At 57.6% G+C, this 14,916-nt stretch overlaps 1 protein-coding gene across 1 annotated transcript; it reads right to left on the reverse strand.

Annotated features, from left to right (window-relative positions):
- Positions 1-8,025: 8,025 nt before the first annotated feature.
- Positions 8,026-14,295, reverse strand: COMMD7 (COMM domain containing 7). The gene is made up of 9 exons (XM_074605200.1): positions 14,091-14,295; positions 12,254-12,307; positions 12,053-12,155; positions 10,388-10,444; positions 10,271-10,308; positions 9,614-9,704; positions 9,441-9,490; positions 8,881-8,929; positions 8,026-8,397 (listed from the first exon to the last, which is right to left on the reverse strand). The coding sequence occupies exons 1-9, from the start codon at positions 14,238-14,240 to the stop codon at positions 8,321-8,323; spliced, it is 669 nt and encodes a 222-aa protein (XP_074461301.1). The 5' UTR covers positions 14,241-14,295; the 3' UTR covers positions 8,026-8,320.
- Between the last annotated feature and the right edge of the window lie 621 nt (positions 14,296-14,916).

Here is a 14,916-nt window from a genome sequence, read left to right on the forward strand (position 1 = left end):
GGGAGGGTTGTTTGCAGAATGCCAGCTACAAGGACAGACCCTGCTCCAGGCAGCTCTGGGGTAGCGGTACAAGGATCAGCAGCAATAGCAGCTCCGCAGCCCTTTGTGTTGCGCCATGTTTAGGCAATGCTGTCTATCACGGGCAGCAGATCCTCCGTTTGGGGTTGTGTTGTTTTTTTTTTTGTGCCCCCAGCTCATGGGAGTCCTGCTGGGAGGAAAGCTACAGATAAAAGCCAAACCAGCTGCAGGAGGGAGAAGTGTTAATGGGGGAGCACTTGGGTGGGAGGGATTGGGAACTGCGGGCACCTGGGCTGGGGACAGGAGGCTATAAGGTGGGCTGGAAAGCAGGGCACGTCATGGCAGGGAACAGCCTCAGGAGGGGATAAGGCTGGAGCTGGAGGCAGAGCAGGAGCACGCAGCGGGCTGGGAGGTTGTGGTGAGTGAGCTGCAGTTATTCATGGCACCGTTAATACAGCCACCTGTTTCTGACACCCTCAGCAAGGTGGGAGCACAATGTGCTCCAAGAAAATGTGGTTGCAGGGTCCTGCCCCTTGGCCCGGCACTCGCTGCGTTGTGCGGATGGAGCAGCCGGTGCCTCAGCTTTGCTGCCTGGAGGGTGAGCGAGATGGCGGAGGGGAAGGCAGGACTCGTCCTTGTGGGAGCAGGCAGAGCTCTGCGGGAAGGGACTGAGGAGGGGCACGGAGTGACACCACGGGGGATGGTGATGAGGAGATGAGAGAAGAGGCAGCCCCTGGGCTGGCTGTGGCATCTGCCCTCCCTGCTGCGTCCCTGCCCCAGCCAGGAGTGCTTTTTCCTCCTTCCCTGGGGTGGAAGGAGCAAGGGGCTTGTCCCCTGCGAGGGATGGATGCGTCACCTGCAAGCTGCTCTTGTTGGAGGTGCTGTGCTTGTTTCCACGCATCTCGCAACCCTCTGAATCTGGTTTGGGGTCCAGGGTTGGTCTGGCTTTTCCCTCCGATCTCTCTGCTCCTGGCTGTAAGGTTGGTTTCTAGGCAGAGCCTTAAAAATTACATGCATACAGGTACTAAAAAAAGCATAATTTTATTCAATAACTGCATTGTGTGCTTAGAATTTCCTTATATGTGAGACGGATCAAGTCGAAAAGCTGGTGAAAAGGCGTTGTGCTCCCCCTCTCTTTAACCTGCTCCGGCAGCGCTCTGCTAAAGCTGCTCTGCACCCGCAGCCCGGCGTGGGGGGGCTCCAGTTCCAGCCCCATGAGCCTTGTGTCCCTCCCCACGCAGCCTTGGCCAGGCCAGCCTGAGGGGCTCTGCCTGACCCCAGGGGTCCCCCGCTCTGCACCAAGGGTGGCTGCAAAGGGTCCAGCATTCCGCGGGAGCCCGGCCACCCCCTCGTCCCGCATTCCTGTTGCCTTCTCGGGGCTTGGCCCCGCGGAGGCCACTTGCAACTGGGGGCCTGGACACCCACCAGTGTCCCCACACCCCATGTAGATGGTGGGTTGATAACTTTTATGTGTGTATATAGATATATATATATACACGCAGCCAATTCCTCAGTAGTGGAAGCTAAAAATACCAACCTGCCTGGCTGGGTAACCAGATGCCGTGAGGTGGCCCCCAGCGAGACAGTGTTTCCCCCTATTATTATTTTTAGCCTGCTCTTGGCAAAGCCAACCTGACTGATGAACTGCCCCGATGTGGCGCATTGTGGGGTGGGACCGGGCCAGCTCAGGCGCCGTCCCCAGGTGGTGGTGGTCGGGGGGGAACAGCGACCGTCGGTTTTCAGTTTTATTGCATTTTTAATCAATCTGGAAAGAGGCGAAGGCGGGGGGGGGAGGGGGGGAGTGCTCTGTCGTGACACGGCTCCTGCCCCCAGCCCGGAGGCTGAGAGGGTACGGGGGGCTCCGCTCGGGGCGGTGGGTGCCGGTGCTCACGGCTGCCGCAGGGGCAGTTCGGGGGGGGCCCGGCGCAGGGAGGTGTCCGGGGGGTGACACTCGGCCCCTCCAGCCCGGAGTGTCTCCGGGGGCTCCCGGCTGGGAAAGCGCTTGTGGGGACTGCGGATGGTGCTGCTGGCTGGCGGGGGCGGGGGCTGGGGGCGGAGGAGGGGGGGGGGGGGTCCTGCCTGCCGGGAGCGAGGGGCGGGATGGGGCAGGGGAGGGAGGGAGGGTCGGTGGGGACGGGGTGGCGGATTAGGGGAGGGATGGGGCAGCGGAGGGGTGGAGGCAGGGAGGGAGGGATGCTCGGAGGGAAGAGGGGTGGCCAATGCCGGGAGAGAAGGCGCGGGGGGGTGGATGGGGGGAAGGAGGGGTGCCCGGGGGATGGAGGGATGCAGGGAGAGATCCCGCGGGATGGAGGGCGGGATGCCTCGGGGAGGGAGTGGGGGGAAGGACGGGAGCGATGGATGCAGGGAGCGATGCCCGCAGGATGGAGGGCGCGGGGCGGGATGCCCGGAGGGGGGAGAGCTGGATGGGGGCGGGGATGGGGGGGGGGGGGGGGGGGGTCGGGGCGGGGGGTGGGGGGGATCCGCGGCGCTGCGCGGTGCTCTGGCGCCCTCTGCTGCTCCGCGCTGCGCACCGCGGGGGGGTGGAGGGGAGTGGGGGGGCGCTCAGCGCCCTGCCGTGAGTTTGCCCGGGCTCTGCAGGGATGTGCGGCACCGAGGAAACAGCGGGGGGGGGCCTTCCTGGGGACCCCCACCCCAAACCCTGCCCCGCGGGGCTGCTTAGACGGGAAAATGGAGCTGCCCCCGCTGCTTGCGCCCACCCCTCGTCCCACCCAGGCCATGCAGCCATGGGGGGAACGTGCAGGGACAGTCCCCAGCCCCCGGGGATGGCGGGTCTGGCCAGCCCGGCGGTGGTGTGAAGCGGTGTCCCAGCAAGGGAAGGGTCCCTGACCTTGCTTGCAGCCCCCAAATTTTCATGCAGAAAGGCGAGCGGTGCCGCGGTGCCCGTGGGTACCAGTGCTCCCAATGGATGGCCTTGGTCAAACACCACCTCCTATCCGCGGGCTGGCAGTGTCCCGTGCGTTATGCACCATCCCACCCACCACCGGCGTGAAACGAAGCTCAGGGAAGGATTTGGGCTCGGCTGGCGATGGGGATGCGCGCAGTCCTTCCGCGGGCTGCTGTCCCAAATCCCAGCCCAAGGGCACCATGTGCAAGGGCTGGCGCTGCCTCGGGGCTCAGCACTGTTATGGATGTGGGGGATGTTCCGGGAGGGGGGATGCTGCGGTGCAGGGGCCAGGATGGGCATGGCACGGGGGCTCCTCGCCCGGTGTTTTGCAGCAGCAGATCACCGCTGGGACTTGTTAAGAGCACGCGTTCAAACAAAGATATTCCCCAGTGCTATGAGATGTCTCAGCAGCACAAGGGTTAACCTTGCTTTCCCTCTCTTTCCATGGTGAACTCGGTGGCGTGGTCAGGGATAACCTCGTTAGCGGCTGCGCTGCGGCAGCGATGCCCCTGGGACAGAGCAGCCCTATAAAATGGAGCTGTGCGCTGCGGGGGAGCGCTGGGAAATGGTAGCTGAGCTGCCTCGGCGGGCGGCTGGCAGGGTGCTCCCCCCGCCAAGCATAAGCCCGCGGCCACGCGGGGTGTCACGGAGGGGAGCAGCTGGACCGGGGTGTTGGGGACAGGGCGGGTTTGTCACGGCGGGTCTGGGTGCTGGTAACGAAGCTGTGCCTGAAGGGCAACTGCAGTCAGTCCTGGATAGGGCTGCACCAAGGGTTCAGGGTGCTGTGAAGGTCCCGAGCCTGCAGGTTGGGGGGGCTCCTCTCTGGGCTGGGCTCCGAAATGTTCCCTGAGACTTGTCTTCTCCTCGGCCGCCCGCAGAGCGGGCGCTCAGGGCTGGTGACGTGGGTGCACACAGGGACCTCGGCGCCAGCCGTCAGGGCATCCGCGTTGTGCCAAGTGCACGGCCCCATGCCCCCAGCCCTGCTGTGGGGTCTGGGGAAGCCCGGCAATCCCCTCCTGGTCTGCCGTTTCTCGGATGGGCTGGTGATTTCCTGCCGTCCTTCTCAGGGCTGGTACTGGCGCCGGTGCCCAGGAATTGTTTGCTGCCTGTGCCGTTGTGCCACAGGCCCTGTTTCTGGTGGCCACCTCCCGGTGCTGCGGGAGAAGATGGGTTCCTTATGCCTGAGCATTCATTCGCTCTGGTGATCGACAGCCTGCGGTCTGGCTGAGCAACCCCAATTGTTCCCAGTGTGCCTGGACAAAGAAGTGCCTAGAGAGATGGCAAGGCTTAGGAGAAGAGGACATGCTAGGAATATTTCCACTGCCTTGGACACCACCAGTTTCCCCTCCCTTCCTGCAAGAATGGGAGGGAGCAGCTCAGTTTCACAGGCAGGGTGGGATGCCTCCCTGCATGTCCTGAGCAGGGAGGGTGCAGGAGAAGCCTGTCCCAAGGCAGGAGGAGCCCTGGGGACTCTGTTCTTGGGGAGCGTGTCCTCAGCAATGGCATGGTGCTGCACTGAGCCCATTTGCTCTCGGTAAAGGAGGCAAATGCTGAGGGCCTCTCCCCGGAGCATGGGCCATGGGAGCCCCATGCACGCCCTGCGGGCCCTTGTCCCCAGGGGACTCATGTGGCACCGCAGGGTGGTGGCTCTGCCCTGGCGCCTCCTACATGCTCACCATGTTTCCAGGCAGACAAAGAAATTTTGGGGTTTGCAGCTGGTGGTTTTCCTCGGTGACAGCCTGGGTGCTGTGTTCCAAAACCTGGAGGAACTGGGGAGGGGAACGGTGTGGGGTGGGGAGGGGCAGGACTGGCTTCATCCGCCGTGCCGCTCTGTGTGGGATTAACGCCATCAGGGAGGCAACGCCTTTTCCTCTCCCCCAGGGCTGGTGTTCAGCTGGGCCAGGTCTGAGCACTCGCACACGTTGCTGCACCCCCAAGCTGTGGTTTTTGCCTGGCACGGGGCTCACCTCTGGGCTCCTGTCGGGACCATTGCCCACTGGTTCTTCTCCCCAGCCTGTCTTGCCAGCCACGGCTCATTCCCAGCTGTTGGCCAACCCCGAGATTTGTTGCCCTGTTCCGCAAACAGGAAAGCCAGGACAGGGATAAAGACCAAGCTTGTAAAGTCCTTGGCACGGGGCGGCTCCCGGCGTGGTCTGCGAAAGCCGAGGGTTCCCGCAGGAGCTCTGCCGGTTCTTGCGCGACCTGCTCAAGGTCAGGCAGAGCCGGCAGCGAGCCCCGGTTCCTTCCTTCCCCGCCGGCCTGTGGGCTCGAGGAGGGAGCGGAAGCGGAGCCTGCATCTGCTCCGCCACCTCCGAGCAGGGGGAGGGTGGCGGGCGCTGCTGAGGCTTTTGTTCTCGGGGCTTGGGGAGGGCTCCTTCACACGTGAAGGGAACGGCATCGGCATTTCCAGTGGGGAGAAGATGCTGCATCCGAAAACATCCCGGCTCCCGTGGGCATTAGCATCTGCCACGGTTGAGAATCACAACTACGTTGAATTGGTGCTGGGAAGCGACAGACCCCCCCACACCCCAGTGCAGCCCCCATCTCCCGGCTGCTCCGGTGCGGTTTCGCAGGAGGCTGGCAGGGATGAGTGTGTGGGATGCTTGGGAGCACGGCACCCGTTGCAGCCTGGCTCCTGGGGACCGCTCTGCCACATCCCCTGGGTTCAGGAGAGACTGCTTGGCAGCCTGGGGTGTAATAAGGTGGTCCCTGAGGTGGCAGAGGGTCCTCGCTGCAGTGAGCAGGGCTGTATGAGCATCTAAGCATGCGAGGGGGCGACTGTGCTGCGGCTTCGCCATGGCAGAGCTGCCTGTGTCCTGCTGCAGCCGGCAGAGCCCATGTCTCCCTGCACAGCCGGGGCCTGGGCAGGAACGAGGGGGCTGCGGTGCGGCCACCTCCAAAGGAAATGGGCCGAGAAAGTCCTCGGGGAGGCAAACCGCTGCAGGAGCACAGTTAGCTTCACCCCAAGCTGTAAGAGGCCCCTGTTTCCCCTGCGCCCGCTGTCCTGCGGAGATTAGCTCTCGGCTGGCTGGGCTTGACGGGCAGCCGGAAGAGGCAGCGTGCGCCGAGCACCGGGGGCCGCACGGAAACCCGGGCAAAATGGGCGCCGTGGCAGCCCGTTCCCTCCCAGCTGTGGCTTGGTCCCCGCTCAACCCTCCCCGTGGCTGTGCCAGGCTGCCCTCGCCACATCCCAGCGCCAGGGGCTGGGCATTTGCCATCACCCCGTGTGCTGGCAGCAAAGCCGGGGACACGCTGTGCAGGAAAGACATGGCTGTCACACTGTTTCCCAGCGCCGTGCTTGCCCCTGGCTAGCCTGATCGGGAGGGCGATCTGGTTCCCCCACGGTTGGCGTCGCCCTGTGCTGGTGCTGCCGGAGCCGGCTCCCTCCCGGTGCCTCTTCCCTGCCGGGGCTGCCAGCTCGACTCATGCACAGCCAAGTGCACGGGATGAAAGGGCTCTCCCGGGGTACCGGGGTGCGCTGGTGGCAGCACGAAGGTCACGCCGCGTCCCGGTGGCGCGGCGGCAGCGCGCTCTAATGCCGCCGATCAGAGACGCCCGTGGGGATTGCAGAGCAGCATGGAAGGTGACCCCTGCGCTTGGGGTCAGCAGGCCGTGGCGTGCGTCAGCCCCACAGCGGCTTAATCCCAACCGGGCAGGAGGAGGAGCGCGGCAGGGAGGCGGATTCCTGACCCACAACTGGGCCTGGCATCTTGTCCAGCATGGCCGTGATCCACCTCTCGCCGTAACCGGATAGGGTTGAGTGGTGCCGCCCTGGCACCAGGAGGGCAAGGAGAAATAATAGGAACAGGCAGCAGAAAACGTAACGCAGAAAAATTCCTTTTGTCTTGAGAAAGCAGCCCTTCGGCCCTTTTCTTCCTCCCTGAAATAGTTTTCCTGCTACCCAAAAGGAGACGGAATATTCTGCAGAGCATGGTTTCTACGGATTGATTTATTTATTTAATTTAACGTAATCATGTGACAAAGCCTGAAATGCTTGTGAATGGCCCGATACGTGGGAAAATAAATATGCAAATACCGTCCCCAGGTTTGCCAGCAGGATTCCCCGCGCTGTTTCCCAAACACGTGGTTCAGCCTATACTCGTTACCAGTTCTGGTCACTCGTGCAGGACCGCAGGAAATGTAATGCAGGAAAACGCTGAGTTTTCCGCAAGCTGAAAACCTGCGGGTAAAGCTGTGAGTTGCAGGGAGCTTTGCGACACCTTTCTCCCAGAAACTGTCTTTCTGTGCACGGCTTTAACTGGAAGCAGATGCAGGCACAGGGAGCTGCGGTGCTTCTCATCCCACAGCAGGCTCGCAGGATGCCACAGGACAGCGAATTATTTCAGGTGTAGGTTGGAAACGGAGAGGATGTTGCTGGGATCTTCCCCGGCGCTGTGACCACCAAGCGCGTCAGGGACATGGAGGTGCCTCAGGAAATCCCGGGGGTAGAAGGAGCGTGCTGTGAGAGGGAACTCCATTCCGCTCTGTGCCCTGGGAGGAGGCTCCAGGGAGCTCGGGCTGCCAAGAGAGACTGGACAATTAAGTGGTCTGGACATGGGAGGAACCTCAGCGAACATAACATCTTCCACTGGCCCCGTGTCTGGTCAGGGGCACCCCTCTGCTTCCCAATGAAGAGCTCATCCTCGCTGTTAAGACAACTGAAAAACTGAGCTAACGGTGCTCCGTGGGGTTTGGATGTAAGTCCTCCAGGGAACAGGCTGGATCTACCTGCGCAATGTCACACAAACTGCAGATTAAAGGGCTGCTTTGCGAGAGCCCAGCACGCAGAAACTTGATTTATCTAGTCACCCCCCGAGATGTTTTTCTCCCTGTGCATGGAGGCAGATGTTTGGCTGTTTAAGATTTAAAATCATCTGCCACTGAGATACTTTTCCATAATGAGGCATGATTGGGAAAGATGTAATCAATCCATTTCTCGATACAAGAGAAATGAGAGGCCCGGAAGCGAGCATTAAGTGATTTGCCAGCCTAGATCCTCTCCCTGCTTCCCCTGTCCACTCTGCTTAATTCTTCCAAGTTCGAAAATGATTCTTTCCTTCTATTTCTCTTTTTCTCAAAAAAACCCAAATTCTGATACAAACTGAGCAGGATGGGAATGCGTTTATTTTAATACAAATATCCACATATTTCTGACCACTCTTTCTTGTAATAATATAAAAAACAGATGAGTGGACTTGTAGCTTCTTTGAAACACTTGCCAAAGTTTCAGGTTCTGAAGGATTGATGGGTCCTTCTGGGCCGTGACACCAGCGCTCGTTGCGCAGCCTTGTCTTCTCTCGTCAGGGTGTTAAGAGTCAGCTGGGAAAGAGCAGATCTGCAGGCCCACAAGGAGAAATTAAACATCCCGGACAGATGTCGGGTCAGGTTCATGCAGTTTCAGCTGAAACTTTCCAGGCTGGTCTTGACCCGTTCCATTTCATGCAGAAAACTGTAGAACTGGGGCAAAGTTAACTCTGCAGGAAAAAAAAAAGGCATAAAGTCTTAGATTTCAGGTTACACTTTGAAGGTTGGAAAAGTCATTCTGGTGTTACCACGGAGCAACTCGTGTTCACCTAAGCTAGGCAGGATTAGACACTTTGGCTCTCAGCAGCTCTTTACACTAGCTGGGCTGCGTGGGGGTTGCAGGCTAGGACTCTCCTAACAGCAACCGACACTTGGGAATTGTTTACTTTCTTCATCTGGCATGCTCCTCTGACCGCTTTTCACGGCTCCGTGGCATATCTATATTTACTTACGCAAAGGTGTGAAGACTACCCAACAGTCGGTGTCCCTCGGGCAGGAGCAGCCGCAGCATCCACCAGCGATGCTCTCGCAGTGACCCCTGCTGGGTCCGCGCCCAAAGCTCCCCCACCTCCAGCAACACCCGGCAGCTCCGAGCTGCCGCTCCGCTTTCGCGTACTCATATGCTTGCTTCTTTTCCACAACTGTTAACTCACCTATATATACGTTTTCCGTTTGGCTCCCTTTTTTAATCACCAGCTTCAGCTTGGGGGAAGAAAAAGCAGAGGTATTTTAATTCAGAGAGACCTTGTATTCTAAGCGCCATGAAAAGACAGAAGCGCGGGAGTCTGCTGTGAGTTTCAGACGGACACACTACTGCAAAGCACACACATCTCTGACAGGCTTTTTGGGAAGCGTCACTGTAGGAATAGATTCCTTAGGCATCGCGAGGATCTCTGGAAGTCCTTATAAACAATCAGATTCCCCTACCCTCCCCAAGATTGCATGACCTTTGCTAGACTGAGGTTTTTGAACAGCTTTTCAGAGTGGGCTACGCTTCTGTGATACATTATGTCTTCAGAAGAGAAACAAATAGCAGCGTGCCTGCTATCTGCTGGCAGTTGCACTCAGAAGACTGAAGCAGATGCACTGTTGCAGTTTGTTCCTGTGAGATCTAGCTCTAGTTCCTCTCGCAGCCAGCACTTCCCCACATGCCTGGTCGTAGCTTGTTCCTTAACTGCACTACAACCTGAACTCTCTGATGTAGGAGACTTACCTGTAAGAAGATACTTCCCACTTTTTCCAGTTCACTGCTCCCAGCAGTCACTGTGAGTCAGAAAGAAGAGAAGGGAGATAATCTGTTAGCTAAACTGTGAAATAAAAAGTTATTTAGCTGAGAGCTGCTGTTGGGTTTGCCAACCCGTCCAGTTTATGTTTTAGCTCTATTACCTCCAAACTTCCACTCCATATCTATCAGCTGGTTAATCATCAGCGTCTGACCAACAGCCAGGCGTGTCAGGGTGGGGGAATTCACCTTCCACTGCCAGAGCAAAAGACACACGAGCAATCAATCCAGAGAGGCCTCTATTTATGTTACCTGTAATTTCAACACAAGTCAGAAACGAGGCAGGCTGATGGCAGAAGCCCAAAGTGGAGGTGTGCAAAGGGGCAAACTAATGCGGTCGGGAGAGCTTTCCAGGGTGTTTTGAGTCCTGCTAGGATTTCCGTCTGCCTTGTCACTTCTGTAAATGAAACTCACTGTTTTTGTTTTAACACTGGTTCAGTGTAACAATATCTGCGCAAAAAGTCATGTGTTCGTGTAACTGCATGACCCCAGGGCTCAAGGCATGCAAAGCAGGGAAACAATCAAATGAAAGCCACACAGAAGTGCAGGAATCACTAAAGCCATGAGGTAGAGGCCGTGGCAAACCAGAAGTATCATTAGACAAAGTTATCCTTATCAGTTATCTGTTCAAAATTCTGAGCTGGTTTTGAAGAAAATACCCAAAGTGCTGACGCATCTCGGTAGCTCAGTGGGGTTTTACAAGTTCCTACTCAAAGACCGTCATTTTGTTAGCTCAGAGACAAGCAAAAATGTATTAATACCTGTTCTGCAAAATAACTGGCTTTCTCTTCACTGAGGCCTGTGGGAGAAACCATATGAGATTACTACATGTGATAAAAATTAATTATCTTTTATTTAGTGAAAGTCAGGTGACCTACCTAGAGCAATAAAATCTGCTCTGACTTGTTCAGAAGACAAATTCCTCTTCAGGGCACCTGAATAAACAATGCAAGGAAGAAAAATCACTTTTTTACTCCGTCAAAGCAATCTTTACTGAGTCAAATAAACGCTGGGACGGAGACCCTGTGATAGAAAGCCTCTGTTCCTGGACTGTGTTTTGAAACAAACCACAGCTCCTCGAGATAGGAAATACAGTTGTGCCTGCCGGTATCTTTGCAGATGCCCAGTGCTTTAAAAGTCAGGGCGATGGAAGCGGCTGCGAGAGAGCGGGAGAGATTTCATTGCAGGTATCCATGGAAACAGCAGCAGCGGTTGTGTTTTGAAGTTGCTGCTTTCCCTCCTATAGAAGCTTTGCTTGTTAAAGGAGAACTGTTAAGGCTGGCAGGCTACTAATTTGACCTACCTGCTGTGTTTTGGATTATGGGTGTGAACGTGTGCATATAACACTTTCCCCTGCTGTGTCTGCCTCCTTTGTTCTGGGGCACAGGCAGCACATGGAACTTTACAAGGATTCTGTTCTCTAAAGCCAAGAGCAGGAATCTCATAAATTCAAAGAGGCTGCCAGGCCCACGTGGCTTTCCGTCTGTGTAGCGCATAGGCAAAGTTATCTGCTGTAATCTGTTCCGGTACTGTCTGTGGCATCCCAGAGCTAACGAAAAGTTACAACGGGATTGGAGCCAGCGCAGACAAACAGGAACGACGAGACGGAGTGCACCTAGGCCAGAATCAGGAAAGGAGGAAAATGCCGATTCCACATTAAATACCCCCAAGACAGTTGTAGGAAAGGAAATCATCCAGTGTTACTCCTGCACCGAAGAAATGGCTTGAAGTAGCAGAATGAAAGTTTAGACGAAATGCAGGAAACAGTTGCGTACGGCTTCACTGCGCTGAGGAACGCCATGGGAAACCCAGGACTGAAGGATAGCAGCAAGAGACTATTAATAACAAGCAGGATCAATGGGATGAACATGCAGTGGAGGTGTTTGATGCATTATCATGTCAAACGGCAGCCACAACATCAGAGTAATCTCATAAAGTGCCGGAGTCTGGGGTATTCAAGGGGAATCCCCCTGCCCCTCTTCCCCACTATTTATGAATGAGAAACTGCTGGACACGTAAGTGTTTTTCTAAAACGAGACTGCAAGGACAGATGTCTCTTTTACATGGCGTGGAACTATGCTGGTTTCCAGCCCACCCTAGAGGGATGCGTACACTGTCTCATCTGTCTCAAACGGCGCTTGTCCTTGTAGGAATTACAGCACTGAGTCACTTGGATGGAAGTTCCTACAAAAACTTAGTGCCAACATAAGTCTGGTCTGGCAAAAATGGATTTACACGTACAAGTTAAACCAAGCACTGTCACAGTGTTGTGCTTGCATTTAATGTATAGACACTTAAGTGAGTTAAGCCTGTGAAATGTGTGTGCAGACAGGCTGTAAAGAATACAAAGCCGGAGTCACCAAACAGGGACTTTTCAACAAAAGAATTTTTGATTCTTAAATGCTAAACCATTTATTAGCTACCATTTAGCACTTATTGTGCAAACCAAGTGCACTGCAGTTCTGAAGACACACTTTAGCAGCACGCAAGGACGGATGCAATAGTTTTGGCCTCAGGGTAGCATATGCAAATGTATCACTTACCATTAGGTACCAGAAGAATACTTTTGACAATGTTTTTCAGGGGGCCCAAGCTGATTTTATTCATGGTGGCAAAGTCTGAGAGCTGAGTCAGAAACCTTTCTACCTGTTCAAGAGAAAAAGCAGCGACACAATCTTAGCTCTGCATGTTTCTCACCAGAGAGCTGCATTCACACACTTCTTGGAGTTCTGCACATGCCTTACCTCCTTGGGTTCTGTTAGAAAGCGGAAGAGCACTTCAGTCAGCGCTGAGAATTGCTGCAGAGAAACAGGACGGTGTTACGGAGTCGGGCATCAACGTGCACCATTTCTCAGCACCTCACCACCCCCATCACCACCACGACTAAGTGGTGATTTACCACCTCGATGCAGCTCCACCTGCCCCCAGTACATTGGTCCCAGAGTTTGATCTCCCATGCTGGTAAGGTACCCCAGTCCTCGGCATTACAAGATGCCTCTGGATGCTCTATCTTCATGGATGCTTTTCAGAGACTCTCAAAGGGTTTGAACAGCTGGTAGATGGCACTGCACGGGGCGTTTGGGACTCTTGGCTAATCGGAAGCTGCTCTTCTACCCTGTGTAATCCAACTGTGAGTGGGAAAAGATGCAAACATCCACTCTCATGTTTCACAAATCCCATGGGGTAACCAAACTAACTCCGGAAAGGAAAAGAACTGGTTAAAGGTCTAGTTGCTGCCTTCAGTTTTCTGAGCACGCAGCTGGCAGGGCTGGAGAGCCTGCCTGTAGGGCTGAGCACCACCACCCTCCCTCCTCTGCCGGCACCAGCGCTGGCTGTGACCTTTTGGGTACAGCTGGCTGGTTCGCTGCTGCATGTGGCTCATCTTGTCCTACCCTCGTCATCAGCCTTGTAACAGAGATGGCTGTTACCCGTGCTTCTGGCAAGCTGAGCTAAAAAATCCACAGCTCCTCCACTAACTTCAGTGTGAGCTGAACCAGCTTCTGCGACGTGGCTGCACACACGGTGTGTTGGTGACCTGGAGGCAGATGTGTACCACTGACTGGGACAGGAGGGTGGTGGGGTAGCAATCACAACCCGAACGCCGTGCAGTCCCACCGAGAAAAAACAGTGCTCCGCAGGACCCTACAGCCCACACAGGCCAAGATGTGACCCACTCCATCACCCGGAGTGCCTTGTGGCCTGACAAACAGGCTCCCGCCATGCATGGGGCTCGCCTGGCCAGGTGCGGGGCTGTGCTGCTGAGCAGGGGGCGATGCTCTGCACCCCTGCCCCAGTCACCAGAAAACACCATTCCCTCCTGAAGTGGGCTGAGAGCCAGCAGGTACCCTGGCACCAGGGCCTGGAGGAGGCCTGACTGGGCCTAGTACTGGGGCTGCTCTGGGCGCACAGGGCCTGACCGGGCCCAGTACTGGGGTGCTCTGCGGACGCAGGACCTAGTGGTGCCCGGTACCAGGGCTGCTCCGGAGCTGTGGGGCCTGGAAGCCCGATGGTGCCTGGTACCGGGGCTGCTTTGGAGGCATGGGGCCTGCTGGGCCTGCTGGTTCTTGGTAGCGGGGCTGCTTTGGGGGTGTGGGGCCTGCTGGGCCCAATTGGTCCCGGTAGCAGGGTGCTCTGGGGGCGTGGGGCCTGACCAGACCCAGTACTGGGGTGCTCTGGGGGCGCAGGGCCTCACCGGGCCGTGTACCAGGGCTCCTCTGACGCTGTGGGGACTGGAAACCCAACGGTGCCTGGTACGGGGGCTGCTCTGGGGGCATGGGGCCTGCCGGGCCAAATCGGTCCCGGTACTGAGGTGCTCTGGGAGCGCAGGGCCTGACTGGGCCCAGTACCGGGGCTGCGGGGCCTGGAGGCCAAATGGCGCCGGGTATCGGGGCTGCTCTGGGGCTGTGGGTTCTGCTGGGCCCGACAGGGCCCTGTACCGGAGCTGCGGGGCCGGCTGGGCTCGTGTGGTGGCTCGCCCCAGCCCGGCTGCGGCTGCCCCGGAGCCGTCGGCCCCGCGGGATTCGGGGCCGGGGTTGATCCCGCGGCCGCTCCCCGCCCTCCCCCGCCCCGGCCCGGCCGCACCTGGGCGCTGAGCTGGTTGAGGTTGTGCATGTCGCCGCTCACCGCCTCCGGCACCGGGTCGCGGGTGAAGTTGAGCAGCCCCATGGCGGCTGCCGCGGCTCCGCCCGCCCCGCCCGGCCCCGGCGCCGCCGCCCGCCTCAGCCTGAGCATTGGCGGCAGCACTTTCCGCACCGCCGCCGCCCCGCAGCCCCCGGCCCCGCACCGGGGGACGGAAGCGGCTGAGGGCACCCGGGTGGGCTCCCGCGGCCCTCCGTCCCCTGCAGCAGCCGCTCAGCCCAGCCCATGGCGGCCCCTTCGCCCCTGCAGCCACAGCTGCGGTGATGGGGAGCCCCTCATTGGCAGTGGGTGGGTGGCTGGTGGGATGGGTGGCCGGCGGGATGGGTGGCCAGCAGGCCGGTGTGCCTGGTTGCCCACCCCAGAGCTCGTGGCGGTGCTGTGCCACAGGCCCCATAGCCACGTGTGGGCAGGGGGCTGTGCGGCTGGGTTCACCCCCCAGCATGGCTTTGTGCGCCATTAGTCGGTCTCATAGAACGATTATTTTTGTTGTGAAGGTCTGGGACAACCTCTTGCTTTCCTACCCAAAAGTAGTCTGTAGAACCCTCAGGTTCGAGCTGCAGTAGATGTATATGTCTGTGTGTTTGAGGCAATACATTTTTACATGTTTAATTTTATGTACTTGATCACTGCCATGGAAAGTAAAACGTGTGGTTGCTGGTAAGCGTGGAGCCTAAACTACAGGCAAAAAGGGAGAGCGCTGTGGGTACCCTCCGTGTGCGGAGGCTTAAACTTCACTCATGGGGTGGAGATCTGGCTGACGGATGAGTAG

Source organism: Larus michahellis, chromosome 12 (genome assembly GCF_964199755.1).
Source record: "Larus michahellis chromosome 12, bLarMic1.1, whole genome shotgun sequence".
Classification (NCBI taxonomy): Eukaryota; Metazoa; Chordata; class Aves; order Charadriiformes; family Laridae; genus Larus; species Larus michahellis.

Bases quoted from the DNA above. Each gene is read 5' to 3' on its own strand.
- COMMD7 (XM_074605200.1), bottom strand. From the start codon at position 14,240: ATGCTCAGGCTGAGGCGGGCGGCGGCGCCGGGGCCGGGCGGGGCGGGC. The intron at 12,156-12,253 runs GTAAGGCATGTG...TCTCTTGAACAG, and splicing joins TTCTAACAGAACCCAAGGAG to GTAGAAAGGTTTCTGACTCA. The intron at 10,445-12,052 runs GTAAGTGATACA...TTGTTTATTCAG, and splicing joins TATTCTTCTGGTACCTAATG to GTGCCCTGAAGAGGAATTTG.